Source organism: Hypanus sabinus, chromosome 7 (assembly GCF_030144855.1).
Source record: "Hypanus sabinus isolate sHypSab1 chromosome 7, sHypSab1.hap1, whole genome shotgun sequence".
NCBI lineage: Eukaryota > Metazoa > Chordata > Chondrichthyes > Myliobatiformes > Dasyatidae > Hypanus > Hypanus sabinus.
The window spans coordinates 63439254-63455708 of NC_082712.1; the positions used below are offsets into that span (position 1 = coordinate 63439254).

At 37.5% G+C, this 16455-nt stretch overlaps 1 protein-coding gene across 1 annotated transcript in view; it reads left to right on the forward strand.

Moving 5' to 3' along the window:
• The window catches only part of ugcg (UDP-glucose ceramide glucosyltransferase), a 52965-nt gene that overhangs the window by 22582 nt on the left and 13928 nt on the right, over window positions 1-16455 (forward strand). Inside the window, exons 3-4 of the mRNA XM_059974841.1 lie at window positions 870-972; window positions 16215-16316. Coding sequence (XP_059830824.1) covers window positions 870-972; window positions 16215-16316 — 205 coding nt within the window. The remainder of the gene's footprint in view (window positions 1-869; window positions 973-16214; window positions 16317-16455) is intronic.

Genomic DNA, 16455 nt, shown 5'->3' on the forward strand with positions numbered 1-16455 from the left:
TATAAGTAAAAGCCATGAGATTCTGTTTTGGATATGTCAGTTTGGTCTTCGGTGAATTAAATGTCTTATAGCAGTTGATGCTGGCAATTATTTAAACATTTTGATAATTGTAGATATGGAATTTGAGTTTTTTGTTTCAGTCTAAATAAAGTATGGTCTTTAATTCCTTGCCATGTAAATTTTTACATTGATTTGATCCCTATTAGTATTGTGAATTACAAACAGGAGAAGGCTATTCAGCTTTACAGTCTGCTCTGCTATTTAATAAGATAATACCTGATCTGACCGTAATCTGAATTCTGCTCTGTGCACAGTAATCCTTTACCAACTTTCCAATCAAAAGGTTGTCACTGTTGTTTAAAATACAAATAAAATATTGGCCTTTTCATGCTGACTATCTATTATATTGTAAAGTCTGGCAATCCTTTTACTTCATAGTACAGTTCTAAGTAATTCAAATATTCTAAATACAAATTTTTTGTGATCATCTTGCACTGTTAGTCTTTTTCACCTGTCATGACCAAACCCCTGTGTAAAACCTTACACCTTGTGACTAGCTAAATCTGTGAAAAATTTTGATGTAACTAGTGTTAAATTTGTTCAAAATCTGCCAATATTAATCTAGTTTCTAAAAGTCGTGAGTAATCTGGATTCATTGTCTAGAATTTTTCCTTCCTTCAGATGAGATAAACTCAATCTTAAGTGTAAGGAATGCTATAGGAGGAGTTGAAAAGGAAATGAGTGAACCTAGATTGTGTACTTGATGCCATTAAATATCTTGAGTTTCTGTTAAGGCTGGGCCATTCTTTGTCTTGACCAAACGGCATGATTTTAACCTTTACTCTCTTTCTGAACCATTCCCATACCAGTTTGAAATACTCCTTTGCATACAAGACCATGAAGATCCTGCAATTGATGTGTGTAAAAAGCTGCTGGGCAAATATCCAAATGTAGATGCCAAATTGTTTATCGGTAAGTAGATTTAATATAAAGCTATTCCTGGCACTGATGGAAAAGGCCATCTATTTAGCTGAATATAAATAAGCTATGTTTAGCGCTGTTTCCCCAAAACTTGTCAGCATTATGGATTGGAAGTTTTCTTTTTGCATTGCATCTTGTGCCCTGTTCTGTTGGGTAGCCTTAAAGTCAGTATGGTCCTTATTAGCAGATTTAATCATTTACTCAAATGTAATGCTTCTTGTACTAGCATAATACATCATTAATTGTGATTTCCTGATTATAGTAATAAATTTATGAGACAGAACGAAGCACTGGCTCATGGTTAATCCTATTTTGTAGTCTGTTAGCTTATGACAAACTGCTATTATTTCATATACTTGTGTGATCACATCGACTGCCTACACCATCCTGTCAGGTAGTAAGTTTCAGGCCCTGTTGCTCTAAAGTAGGGATACATAAACTTTTTTTTATGCCATGTACTCCTTTGGTAGCCCAGTGATGCCTATGGACCCGCTCTCAGAATAATGTACTTAGATACAAAATAAGATACATAGGTCTACAAAAGAAACAAATTCTATTGAAATACAGTTACCAAAATATTAAAATAAAACAAATTTGTGATATAGTAAGATATGTGCTTCTTGATTACACATTAAATAACAAGACTATACAGTGGCATGCAAAAGTTTGGGCACCCCGATCAAAATTTCTGTTACTGTGAATAGTTAAGAGAGTAGAAGATGAACTGATCTCCAAAAGTCATAAAGTTAAAGATGAAACATTCTTTTCAACATTTTTAAGCACAATTAGTGTATTATTTTTGTTTTGTACAATTTTAGGGTGAAAACAAGGAAAGGAGCACCATGCAAAAGTTTGGGCACCCCAAGAGATTTGAGCTCTCAGAAAACTAAGGTCTCAGACCTTATTTAGCTTGTTAGGGCTATGGCTTGTTCACAGTCATTGTTGGAAAGGCCAGGTGATGCAAATTTCAAAGCTTTATAAATACCCTGACTCCTCAAACCTTGTCCCAACAATCGGCAGCCATGGGCTCCTCTAAACAGCTGCCTAGCACTCTGAAAATTAAAATAAATGATGCCCACAAAGCAGGAGAAGACTATAAGAAGATAGCAAAGTGTTTTCAGGTAGCCTCAGTTCGTAATGTAATTAAGAAATAGCAGTTACAGGAAGGGTGGAGGTCAAGTTGAGGTCTGGAAGACCAAAAAAATTTTCCAAGAGAACTGCTTGTAGGATTGCTAGAAAGGCAAATCAGAACCCCCATTTGACTACAAAAGACCTTCAGGAAGATTTAGCAGACTCTGGAGTGGTGGTGCATTGTTCTACTGTGCAGCAATACCTACGCAAATATGACCTTCATAGAGTCATCAGAAGAAAACCTCTCCTGTGTACTCACCACAAAATTCAGCTTCAGAAGTTTGCAGAGGAACATCTAAACATTTTGCATTTTTGCATTTTGGAAACAAGTCCTGTGGACTGAAAGTTAAAATAGAACTTTTTGGCCGCAATGAGCAAAGGTATGTTTGGAGAAAAAACGGTGCAGAATTTCATGAAAAGAACACCTCTGACTGTTAAGCACAGGGGTGCTTGTGTTGCAGCCAGTGGCACAGGGAACATTTCACTGGTAGAAGGAAGAATGAATTCAATTAAATACCAGCAAATTCTGGAAGCAAACATCACACTGTCTGTATATTTTTAAAAAAAAGCTGATACTAAACACGCCTTAAAATCCGCAATGGACTACCTGAAGAAGCACAAGCTGAAGGTTTTGCCATGGCCCTCAGGGTCCCCCGAACTAACCATCATCGAAAATCTGTGGATAGATAGACCTCAAAAGAGCAGTGCATGCAAGAGGGCTCAAGAATCTCAGAACTAGAAGCCTTTTGCAAGGAAGAATGGGTGAAGATGCCCAAAACAAGACTTGAAAGACCCTTAGCTGGTTACAGAAAGCATTTACAAGCTGTGATACTTGTCAAAAGGGGTGTTACTAAGTACTGACCATGAAGAGTGCCCAAACTTTTGCTTCTGGCCCCTTTTTTTGTTATTTTGAAACTGTAAAAGATGGAAATAAAAAAAGTAATCTTGCTTAACAATATTAAAGAAATGTGTCATCTTTAACTTTATGCCTTTTGGAAATCAGGTCATCTTTTACTCGTTTAGCTATTCACAGTAACAGAAATTTTGAACGGGATGCTCAAACTTTTGCATGCCACTGTTTATTTAAAATATAGGCAGGTTAAAATTACATTTTATTTTTTAATAGCATATCAGTGTGAAGGCTTTTGTTGCTTATCCTAAGTAAGAACTTTAAACTGTGGTGTGGTCCTTGACAAAACAACACGTCTTGTTGGACATCCAATCAAATGTGTTTTTTGTTTTAGTGGTTACAAGTGTTGAAAATCCTGATTTGCAAAGATTGTTGTTGCAAATAGAAATAAAGCTTCCATAGCTTGCTTTACAAGGTGAGGTTAGTGTTCTTTCAAGGAACACCAGAATTCTCCAGGGCTTTTTGATTTTAGACTCCAGTTGTAGTAAGTTATACATAGAACTTGGAAAACCTATAGAGCAATACAGGCCCTTCGGCCCACAATGCTGTGCTGAGCATGTACGTACTTCAGAAATTACCTAGGGTTCTCATAGTCCTCTATTTTTCTAAGCTCCATGTACCTATCCAGGAGTCTCTTAAAAGACCCTGTCATATTAGCCTTCACCACTGTTGCCAGCAGTCCATCCACGCACTCACTACACTGCGTTTTTTTAAAAAAAACTTACCCCTGACATCTCCTCTGTACTTACTTCCAAGCATCTTAAAACTGTGCCCTCTTGTGTTAGCCATTTCAGCCCTGGGGAAAAAGCCTCTGACTATCCACACAATCTATGCCTATTAGCATCTTGTATACCTCTATCAGGTCATCTCTCCTACTGCACTGCTCCAAGGAGAAAAGGCTGAATTTGCTCAACCCATTCTCATAAGGCATGCTTCCCAATCCAGGCAGCATCCTTTAAATCTCCCCTGCACCCTACCTATAGTTTCCATATCCTTCCTCTAGTGTAGTGGTTGATTGCGATGGACTGGTCGATCTTTGAGACTTTCCCAGTAGATCTCGAAAAATAAATGAAAAAGAAATACACAAATACTGTTGAGAGATTGTTTCCGGGTTGCGAGGTTTTAGTTACGTTCTTTCTGCCCAGTGCGCATGCGTGTAGCTCCCCCGCCACACACTACACAGTGTACTTCAGTGGTCCCCAACCACTGAGGAAAGGATATGATTTGGCGATATGAGTCAACTGCACTTTTCCTCATTCACTGTTGAACTTGAACGCATGTGAGGTCATCAGTCGCCTAAACGCAGTGATATCCTCGCACCGGGGATCACAGGTTGGCCTCCGGTAACCGGCTACCTCACACGGCCGGCGGGGAGTGCAGTTGGTACTAGCCCAGAGCGTGGACAGGTGGGCACTGTCTCTAAACCTGTTTACCACACCGAATGTTCGTGGGGGAACCCAGTGCTAAAATATCCGCAGACAACCTAATTCGGGCTCGGGGTTTCGTAAGTAGCAGAGCAGCTACCTCGCTGCGATCTACTGAAAGTCATCCCTCGAGACAAACTTTTGTCGGCCGATAGATCCTACCGGGGGGGGGGACGGGGGACAGGACAGGCGCACACCCTCTCGCGCTCCTCGCTTGGTCGGTTGCTCTCTCCCGACTGTGACCGCCATGGCCCTGGTATGGGGACCTCAGGCCCTTACCTTGTCCTCTCACCCCATCCGCAACCAGCCGCACCTAGCCAAGGAGTCTGGCAGCGGGTGGGCAGGAGGGAGCTCGGGCCTGGAAGCTGTCTAATAAGGCAGTGAAGCCTTCAAAACTGTTTTGGTACCCTGAGTCCAAGCCCCCTGCACTTAAAGACAAACCCGTTGAATGTTTTCACTGGAAAAAGCGTGAGCAAGAGGGACAGAAGCTAAGTGCTAAGAGCCACGAAAACTACATTGCGGAATAGACTGGACATAAGGAACCTGCTTCGTGTATCGCTATATTCCTGTCCTGCTTAACACCCTCTCCACCACCGTCGGCCGATCTGCAAGAATATTGTCAATATTAAACTGGTCAGCCGTGCAATAAAGCTTGGTGACCCCTGGTGTACATACATTTATTTCTACTTCCGGGTTGTGGGGTTTTACTTCCGGTCTTTTCTGCCTGCTGCGCATGCGTGTGACTAACCGATTTTAGTAAGTCGATCTTGCCTTTCTCTAAGGCTAAGGTAGGGGATCTTGGGCTTAAAGGTTGGTGACCACTACTATAATGAGTTCTTTGTCCTAAGATCAATGAGTTCATCTTTAGATAGATCAACATCTTCGATACAGTTTATATCAGAAAGAAAAGGATTGTGGATCCATGGTTCAACTTCAATGCTATAAAGATGGAAATAACTTTTGAAAAAGTTCTGAAGTGTTTCCAGGTGTATGCAGACATCTCTCTTCAAAGAAATTGACAGAGAATTTTGTATCTCAACTTTATCTTGGTAAAGCACTACCTCCAGCATTTGAAAGCTTGCAGAGATGTTGGCCTCTATTCTCCTCTTCAATATTGGCAGCTTACCCAAGAAAGCTTGTAATTTTTCTGTAGCATCCATAATGGTGACTTCAGGACCTTGAATTCAAAGATTTATTTCATTCATATGGTTAAATGTATTGCTGCATGGATACAATCCTTTTTCGCAAACTGTTCCAAGAGTGCGATTTTTTTTCTCCTTTGGAAAACGTGAAATTTCTGTCCTTAGTTTGAGCAAGTGATTCAAGATCTTCTTTTGAAGACTAGTGAACTTCTGTGTGGTAGAGAAGCACTTCATATTCTGCACCCATTTCTTAAAGTATTTTTTAAAAAACTGATTATTCAGAGACCTGCATCTAATAAAGTTGATTACTTTTGTGCCTGTTGACAAAATTACTTTCAGGATTGTTGGAAGAGTCTTTATTGGAAGTGCATATCTGTGTGGGGAAAAAAAATGTGGTGGTGAAGTGAGGAGCTTCCTTTTTTCACTAAAGTAGCAAAACCAGATGTATTACCAAGCATAACAGGAGCTCCATCTGTGCAGAGTATGAGGTTTTTCTTGCCAATTAAAGTTTTGTTTGGCCAGCCAGTGGTGTTGAGCCATTCACACTGGACTTCGAGGCAAGTAGTTCCAGGTTTGAATCCAGCTGTCTCCTTGTATGCTTTCCATCCATTCTGGGTTGAGCATTGAGCTAGCAACTCTGCCTCATAAAAGAAAAGCAGAAAAAAATGCTAAAGAAGCAACAGTTGCTGCCCGATACGCCATAAGGCACAGAAAGGAACAACAACAGAAGTTTTGTTCGACAAAAAACTTTTTGCCTTTCACAAAACGTTGACAGCCTTTGTAGTTTCCAAAAATGGACTCACAAAGTAAAAATTCAGCTTTGATGGCAACCGCATGCACATTATGTACAAAAATCAAGGAGCTGACTACGTTGAAGCATGACTGAAACTTCATCCACTTGCAGAATGAATGGGAATTGTGAGGCTGCTAAACCCTCAATGACCTGCCTCAAAATTTTAAAAGAAATATAAACTGTTCTGACATGTAAAACATAGGAGCATAATTAGGCTATTTGGCGCATCAAGTCTGCTCTGCCATTCAATTATGGCTGATTTTTTCCCCTCCTCAGTCCCATACCCCAGCCTTCTCCCCGTAAGCTTTGATGTCATGATCAACTTATTTGATAAGAGAAGCTTTTACCTTTCCCTCTGTTCCGGTCCACAAACCAGCTCAACTATTTCCAGTTCACAGAGCTTTACTTAAGTCTCTCCAATAGTGTGAGGCTTCTTTTGTTTGGCAGTTCACATAAGCAACTTTATAGGAGGCTTCAAGAAAAGGTCTTTGTGAAATCGCAAATCCAAGTTATGGATGTGTCCCTACTTTTTCAAATTAGGCTTTCTTTGTATGAAATATAACCTGCATCTTTAGATGCATTTTCAGGATAGTCAGATGTGAGGTGCTCTTTCAGTTTTGCTGGCTTCATATTTCTGTTCTCAAGAATTTTTCCACAAAAGTAACATTGTGACTTCTGGATCTTGTCACATTCATTAATGCAAGTGAAACCATATAATATGTAGTTTTCATCATACTTCATTTCCTTCGACATTTCACCTTAAAATAAAATGTATGAAGCTAAAATATATCGGTTTCAATATTTTGAAACTCTATTTTTGTATGGTAATTTGATAAATCTGCAAAGAAATAAGTAATCTGTATGTTAAATAAGGTGTGGGATATTCAAGAAATTTGTATGCCAAGTAAATAAAATAAGGCAGGTTTTAGAATTTATCCAAGGTGTTAACACTCTTAATGGTTTTTGGGTACTTGGATAGACACAAGGATTACAGCAGTAGCTCAGGCATTGTGTCCTTCCTGAAATTCAGCCATTCTTGCACATGGAGTCGCGTGGTATTACAAAGGGCTGAACAACCTTATGGAGAGTTAAGAATTCTCATTTGAACTAAAGAAGTTTTGCAAAACTTTAACAAACAATAAAAACAACTCAACTCCTACACATTGATCAGCAAGCAATTGTAGATGAGAAATAATGGAGAGGAACGTAATTATCTGGGTCACAACTTCACCATTTGGTGGCTGAAAGACTACTAGTTGTAGGGCTGCCTGATAGTTGACCGGCTATGTCACATGAGCGTCAGCAGATAGGAAGACTGCAATCATTTTCGATCTAATGGTGGGTCTGATAACTACTGTAATTTTGAAGTAGTGATGAGTGTGCTGTAAACAATATTTTGAGATACTTGAAGCAACTGTAATGTGATATGAAAATATCCATGATATCTATTTGTGAGAAAGTCACAGTTACTGCTAATATTACTGCAATTTGTTGCCTACATTTATAATTGAAGGAAATGCTAAATTTCAGTTAGAGGTTAGTGAAAATGAAATTTCCATCCAAGTTCATGGACACGTTTAAGCACCCCTGCTCTAAAGGGTAAATAATGTTTTCTTCGGTCTCTCTGATGGTAGTTATTGTCTTGCTCCTCTAGTTTTTCCTCTGCTAAAGAAAATCATTTTTTAAAAAATTCATTCTCTAAATTCTGAGAAAATCCAGTCTGCATCTGTATCAGTAAAGTCTGAACAACATTCAGGCACGTGTTGATAAGTGGCAATTAATATTTACACTGAAAATGTTAGGTACTGACAAAACGTAAATCTGACTTTCAGTGACTATGCAGTTGTAGAGTCCAGTATTCTGTTGGTCACCATTGAGCAGCAATTCAACAGACTGGTTACATAAATAGTAACTGCAAGGATAGATAAGCGACTGGGTATCCTGTGATGAGTGAACAGAAATTGGTGATGGAATAGTCTCTGCTTGACTAAATGAGCACAGTGCCATTCAAGTCAAGCCACCTGCTTGATTGACAATCTAAACATCCACTTGGTTTAAGAAGATGGCTTTCTATTTTTTTAGGACAATTACGGATGGTAATAATTATGAGACTCTTCAATGATGCCTATATTATGTAATTGATTAAGCAGTCATAGGCATAATCTTATGCAGGACCCTGTTCTATATCCTATAAGAATATGGCTCCTCTCTCTCTACACCTGTAACTGTGTAGCTAGGCATAGCTCAAATGCCATGGTTGACGCCTTTCTGGATAGACCATGAAACCATATATTTTACTACTTTGATGTCTTTTATGTTTGTTTTTCGTCTTGACCATGTTTCTGAAACTGTTAGAGATTCAGTTTCAGCACTCTGGAGTCTCCCAAGAGGATTCCAGGAGACAGGCAGCCTGCGTGACCTCATGGTGAGAAGGCTGTGGGCTGGGATGTGTGCCAATGGTCAAGTCCATTTCAGCAGTTAAAGCTTCCATATTTTGCTGATTAAAGCGATGAAAGAGATTGAAACGTCGAGGCCAGGGCATAAGGTGAGCACTGGCTGCCTGCTTTTTAATTGCTGGTGGATCTTTCTGCTACCGGAGAGAACAGACTGCATTTTGTTCACTAGGGGATCACACTGCTGTTGGAGAGGAGAGAGGTTGCTGCTGTGCCTGGAGAATGTTATCCAGGTTTTTTTGCATTTTGGAAATGGACTTGACTATGGACTTTTTTTTTCCTCCCCCACAATCTTACAGTTTTTTGATATTCTTTGTTTTTTGCTTGATCTTTATCGTTTTTGTGTGGAGGAGGGGAATTTTGGGGGTCAATGTGCCTGTTCTGTTGTTGTTTTATTTTTGTGCGGCAGAGGGGTTATTTGGGGGCTGATGATCATGCAGCCTGCCTCTCTTACTACTTTCTTGGTTTGATGGTTATCTGGAGAAGTGTTTCAGAGTTGTATACTTGGGTAATGAATAAATCTTTTGAGCCATGTATAAGTTTGCTGATGATCCAACCATTGTTGGCAGAATCTCACATGGAGATGAGAGGGTGTAGAGGAGCAAGATATACCAGCTAATTGAGTGGTGTCATATCAACAACTTTGCACTCAATGTTAGTAAGGCCAAAGAGCTGATTGTAGACTTCAGAAAAGGGTAAGATGAAGGAAAAGACACCATTTGGAAGTGGAGGGAGTGAGCAGTTTCAAGTTCCTGGGTGTCAGTATCTCTGAAAACCTAATGGGTCAGAACCCATTGATGCGGCTGTATTTCATTAGGAGTTTGAGGAGATTTGGTTTGTCACCTAGACCGGAACATCCTGACAGGCTGCTTCACTGGTATGGGTGTTAGGATTGAAAGGAGCTACAGGGGGTCAGTTCTATCGTTGGAACTAGCCTCCGTAGGATCCAAGACATTTTCAAGGAGTGGTGTCTTGGGAAGGCGGTATCCATCATTAAGGACCCCCATCACCCAGGGCATGCCCTCTTCTCAATGTTACTATCGGAAAGGTGGTTCAGGAGCCTGAAAGCTCTTGCTCAGCAACTCAGGAACAGTTTCTTCCCCTTTGCCAACCAATTTCCAAATGGACATTGAACCCATTAACACTTCCTCACTACTTTTTTTAAATTTCTGTTTTTGCATTACGGTAATTATTTTAACTTAACTACTTATTATACATATTACTGTAATTCATTTTTGTCGCTATTTGTCACGTAATGCATTTGACTGCTGCCACAAAATTAACACATTTCACAACATATACAGTTGATATTAAACTGGATTCTGAATACTTTTAATAGTCTTTGTGTTAGGAAGTTGTTTGCTTCATTTTATGTAATTCATGTGCATTCTGAGATTATCAGTATCTTCTTTCATTGATGTTACTTTGTTACTGCCCTGACAGTGCTCAGTCTGTGGCTGAAACAATTTACAAATGAGATAGAAGGAACATTACATTGTGTTAGAACACTAACTTGGGAGAAAGGGGACTTTAAAGTTCAAAGTAAATTTGTAATTTGTTATCAAAGTAAATACAGTATACATTTCCATAAACCTGAGATTCATTTTCTTGTGGGCATACTCTGTAAATCCAAGCACTATTATAAAATCAGTGAAAGACTGCACCAGAGTGGACAAACGCACAATGTACAAAAGACAGCAAAATGTGCAAATACAATAGAGAAAAAATCCAGTGATAATAATAAATAAGCAATAAATATTGAGAGCATAAGTTGAAGAGTTCTTGAAAGTGAGTCCATAGGTTGTGGGAACAGTTAAGTGAAGTTGAATGATCACTCCATTTAAAAAAGAGTAGAAGAAACTAGCTGTTTAACTATTTGAGGGTTATTTTAATAAAACTATCTCCAGGGAAAGAGTCTGAGTTGATTAGCAATACAATACAGTCGGCCCTTCTTATCCGCGAGTTCCGCATGTGCAAATTCAACCAACCGCGAATCGAGAAAACCTGGAAGTGCTCTTTCAGCACTTGTTGTTTGAGCATGTACAGACTTTTTCCTTGTCTTTATTCCCTAAACAATGCAGTATAACAACTAGTTTACATAGAATTTACATTGCATTAGGTACCGAAGCCTTATTTCTCACACCAGCTGTTGCAGGAACAGTAATTACCCTACTATCATCAGGCTCCTGAACGAGTGTGGATAACTTCTCACCTCAACTCTGAACTGATTCCACAACCTACACACTCACTATCAAAGACTCTACAGACCATGTTCTCAGTTTTATATTTTATTTCCACAATTTGTCACGCAAACTTTTTCAGTCTTTGTTAATGAATAGTCTTTCACAAATGATATTGTATTTCTTTCTTCAAATGCCTCCAAGAAAATGAATTTCAAAGTAGTACTGCATATGGTGACAAACATACTTTGATAATAAAATTTGCTTTGAACTTTGAAAAGTGCCAAAGTCCTTGATAAATTGTTAAAAGCTTGCAAGTTGTCAATGGGTGAAGGGACTTAAAGGATAGGTAAGAATGCACAGACAAGACTTTTCAAGAAAATTGAAAAGTGAAGTTGGAAATTAATCTTGTAATCGGAAACAGAATTGTTTGGGAACTAGGAATTCACAAGTTGGGTAAGCTGTATTTTCCCCATGGAATTAGTGTAATTTCACTTTAATATACAGTGCATATAAAAAGTATTCACCCCCCTCCCCACTGGAAGTTTTCATGTTTTGTTGTTTTGTAACATTACAGTGGATTTAATTTGGCTTTTTTGATACTGGTCAACCGAAAAAGTCTCTTGTGTCAAAGTGAAAACAGATTTCTACAAAGTGATCTAAATTAATTACAAATATAAAACACAAGATAATTGATTGCAGAAGTATTCACCCCCTTCAAGTCAGTATTTAGTAGATAAACCTTTGGCAGCAATAACAACCAAATTGGATAGGTCTCCATCAGCTTTGCACATCTGGACACTGTAATTTTTCCACATTCTTCTTTACAAAACTGCTCAAGCTTTGTCAGATTGCATGGGGATTGTGAGTGAACAACCTTTTTCAAGTCCAGCCACAAATTCTCAGTTGGATTGAGGTCTGGTCTGTATGCACAGTCTCTCCCATCTCAGCCACTGAGACTCCTCCAGAGTTGTCATTAGGTCTCTTTGTGTCCTCTTTCACTAGTCCCCTTATTGCACAGTCATTCAGTTTTTGAGGACAGCCGTATTCTTTCTATTTCTTGATGATTGAATTAACTGTACTCCAGTTACTTCAGTGATGTGGAAAAATGTCTTGTATCCATCTCGTGACTTGTGCTTTTCAGTAACCTTTTTGCGGAATTGCTTGGAATGTTCTTTTGTCTTCATGGTGTAGTTTTTGCCAGGGTACTGACTCTTCAGTTGGACCTTCCAGATACAGGTGTGTTTTTACTATAATCAATTGAAATACCTTGACTGCACACAGGTCTCCAAAAACAGATATTAATTTAACTAATTATGTGACTTTTAAAACCAGTGATGATTTGGAGTGTCTTGTTAAAAGGGGTGAACATTTATGCAATCAATTATTTTGTGTTTTTTATTAGTAATTAGATCACTTTGTAGAAATCTGCTTTCACTTTTACACGCAAGTGTTTTTTTTCTGTTGATCAGTATCAAAAAAGCCAAATCAAATCCACTGTGTTTCAATGTTTTTAAACAATAAAACATGAAAACATCCAAGGGGTGAATACTTTTTATAGGCACTGTATTAACTTAGATAGAGGAACAGATAATGATTTCTAAATGATGAATAAATTGGGTATCTCAATAAATCTTGCCATTGATAGCAGGACGTTACTTAAGTTCATAGAGAAAGCGAGTTTGTAGATAATGTTCAATGTGACTAAATTAGCCTTTGGATGCACAAAATGAAAATTTGAATATTAGTTGCTAGAGTATTATATATAATTAGATTTGGGAGTCTGTGTCTGCTGAAATTTAATGCACAAGGAGTGAGTAATTAAAAATCTTTTGGAGTACAGGTTTCCCCCACAATCCGAAGGTAGAGCATTCCTATGAAATCGTTTGTAAACTGAAATGTCGTAAATCAAAGAAGCAATTAGTATTAATTTATATGGGAAATTTTTTGAGAGTTCCCAGAACCAAAAAATAACCTACCAAATCAAGCCTAATAACACATAAAACCTAAAATAACACTAACATATAGTAAAAGCAGGAATGATAAATATACAGCCTATATAAAGTAGAAATATTGTAGGTACGGTGTAGTTTCACTTACCTAACTCGGGAAGACAGCAAGCCAAAATCGATTTGGAGAAAAAAACAAATCAGCATGTGCACGTTCACGCATACACATGTACACTCATGCCCAAACAACTGCCCACACAAGGCTTCATGGTCATTGTAGTCTTTCTCGGGGTAAACACGTATAAAGCAGGCGTCTTTTTCTCGTAAAAGCGAAAATCCTCTTTGGTTAGCGAAAACTGGTACTAATGTAGGTCTTTCGTAACAGCGGGCTGTCGTAAATCGAACATTCGATAAGTGGGGGGCACCTGTATCAATTTACATCTAAGGAAATTGGAATGCAAGGAGTAACTTTACAGAAAAACTTAAGTGAATTTCTAGCTAGAGTACTGAATTTATTTTGGGGGATTGTGTCATCTGTAAATTATATTGGCTTTAGTATGGTATACACTTACCAGAATGATGTGAATGTCTTTTTTTTAAATTATGGGAACACATCGTGTAAATTTGTTTTGAATTACTTTGAGTTTAAAATAGTTGAAATGTAATCAAGAAGCTCTTTTAATACGCTTATGGTGGAAATTTGGCAATTACTCTAAATCGGTTTTGAATGAATGAATGAAATTTTATTTTGGTCAGTACAAACATTTTTTTTTAAAAAAAGCATCATTTTCAGCGATGATTTCATAAAACAAAATTAAATAATAAAAATCTTTAAAACAGACCGAAAGGGTGTAGGCTGAAACTACAGCTTATTGCGCCTACCCCTCGTACTTATACAAAAACATATTTGGCGTCAATCATCACATCAAAACAAAATATTTCATAATCTTTTAACACAAAATCCAATTCCAAGTATCGTTTATTTACTTTACTCCCATTCATTTTAAATAATGTATTTTATATTTGTTTATTAAATTATTTTTAATTAATTTTTTGAACTTGTTAAGTGTGGTGCATGTTTTTAAATTCTCATTACAACTTCCATAGATTCACCCCTCTGACTGTGATACAATGATTTTTACATTTGTTCTTATCCTTTGTTTTCTCACATGTTGACTTTCTTTCATTTTAAACAACCTTTGGGTACTTTGTGGTAACTGTCCATTTTTTTGTACATAATTTGTATTATCTTAAAATCTACGAAATCTCTGAATTTTAAAGTATTTAGTTGAATAAATAGTGGATTGGTTGGCCCATAATAACTTGTCTTATTTACAACTCGTATGGCTTTCTTTTGGAGTAGAAAAATCGAGTTTGTTTTGTATCTATTTCCCCATACCTCTACACAGGAAGTCATGTATGGGACTACATGTGAACAGTATAATGTTTTGACATAACTTCTTTATGGTTTCCAGCTTAATTTACCACTGCTAAAAAAACTTTGTTTCAGATACCTTATGAATTATTCTAAGTTTACTATGAGTTTGGTACACAGTTTCCAAATATTATGAATTTAGTTTTACTTAGATTCAGTGATAATTTGTTAGTATCAAACCATTTCTTTATAATTTTTTTAGTTCTTTCTCCACTGTATCCAAAGGTTGTGTCAGATGTTCCCCACTACAAAATATAGTTGTATCATCAGCAAATAATATACATTTTAAATAAGGTTTCCAATGCTCAGTTGAAAATTTTAAGACCTATTAAAAGGGCCTCACGGGACACAGATGAGTACATAGGATTTAGTTTATCAGTCATAATCTCAGAGTAGCAGAAAATGCTTAAGTCTAAATCACTGCTTCCTGTTCCTGTACTGTGTGAAGCTAAAAATCAGATAGCAGTTCTTTTCCGTCATTGTAATTAGTCATGCATATTTGCTGTCACAAATTACTGAATAAAATGGTAGTTTGACGACAAACGCTACTTAAGAGAAGTAAAATATAAGATTATGAGCTTGGATAAATTGAACTTGGAGTAATTCTGAGTGGAGTGCAAACATCTATTAGACCCTATTAGGCCAAATGACTAATTCTTGCTTTCCAAATATTATATAAGGCCAAACTATATGAATAAACTGTAAAAATAAATCTGCCCAACCCCAGTTAAATACAGATGACTCTACAGGTATTGTACATATTAACTGGCACTGCACATTGCTTTGTGTGGTTCAGTGGTTACAAAATGTGTTCCTTGTGCATGTCAATGTTCTCAATCTCATTTGTATTGTAGCAGAAATGAGATGAGTAATAGAGGAAATGGTTGCTTCTCCTCCAGTGGTGGGGTGGTCAAATACAATAGTTAACATTTAAAAGGTATTTAGACAAGCACATGAGAATGTGGGAAATAGAATATGGGTCATGTGCAATTTAAGCCGGCATCATGATTGGCATGGACATTGTGGGCAAAGGCCAGGTCCTTGCATTGAACTGTGTTCCATGTTATATCAGTGGTTTATGCTCATCTGGCTAACGTTATTAACAGGATGGAAACTTGAGATCTGCAGTTCATTGTAGCTTCAATCATTGACAATTTTTTGGCTGTTTTAGGGCAACTTTCTGATGCAGATTTCATGATTACATGATACATGATCACAATTGGTCTTTTGTAATGTAACTCTATACATCCTGATTTAATAATTTGTTGTAGGAGACCAAGTTTAGAAATCTTGTTGTTATATCCAATAAGGAAGAATGGCGATGGGTGCTTGGGGTGGGGGGGGGGGGGGGTTGTTCTTCAGTGAACATGGAATTCCCCAGCACATGAAATGATTAAGGCAAATGGCATAAGTTCATTTGAAACTGAGCAGTATTTTTTCTGAAAGGATGGGATTAGGTAAATGTGGAAATAGGTTCATTTGGACCATCAACATTTCTTTCTGTCCTGTAAAATCTAATTCATTTTCATCTCTGAAGTGGTATGGGGAAATATTTACTTGTATTTGCGTTTCTGCAGGTGTGGATTGGAGTGGTGCTTAATCTTGACCCATTAAAATGTCACTTCATTTTCCAACCAATCTCTAGAACAGTTGTAATGTGATTAAAATGAAATGTGAAATTGTAATCGATTTTAAGATATTTTCAGATATTTAATCTAAGTCAGCTTAGTTTACCTTCTCCTTTAAAAAAAAATTAAAATCTTTTGATAAATTGCTCATAAAGTAATTAACAATGGAAGATTCCTGTCATTTTCAGGTGGCAAAAAGGTTGGCATTAATCCCAAGATAAATAACTTGATGCCAGGTTATGAGGCAGCCAAATATGAACTTGTTTGGATCTGCGACAGTGGAATTAGAGGTAACAATTCTCTTTGAGATTGTCTGAATTTGTTGCAGTTTACTGTTCTATGAATGCATTAAAAAAAATAAAGAAAAATTGTAGTTGCAAAAAAAAATCTGAAATAGAACAAATTGCTAGAAAACTGCTGCTGAGTTAA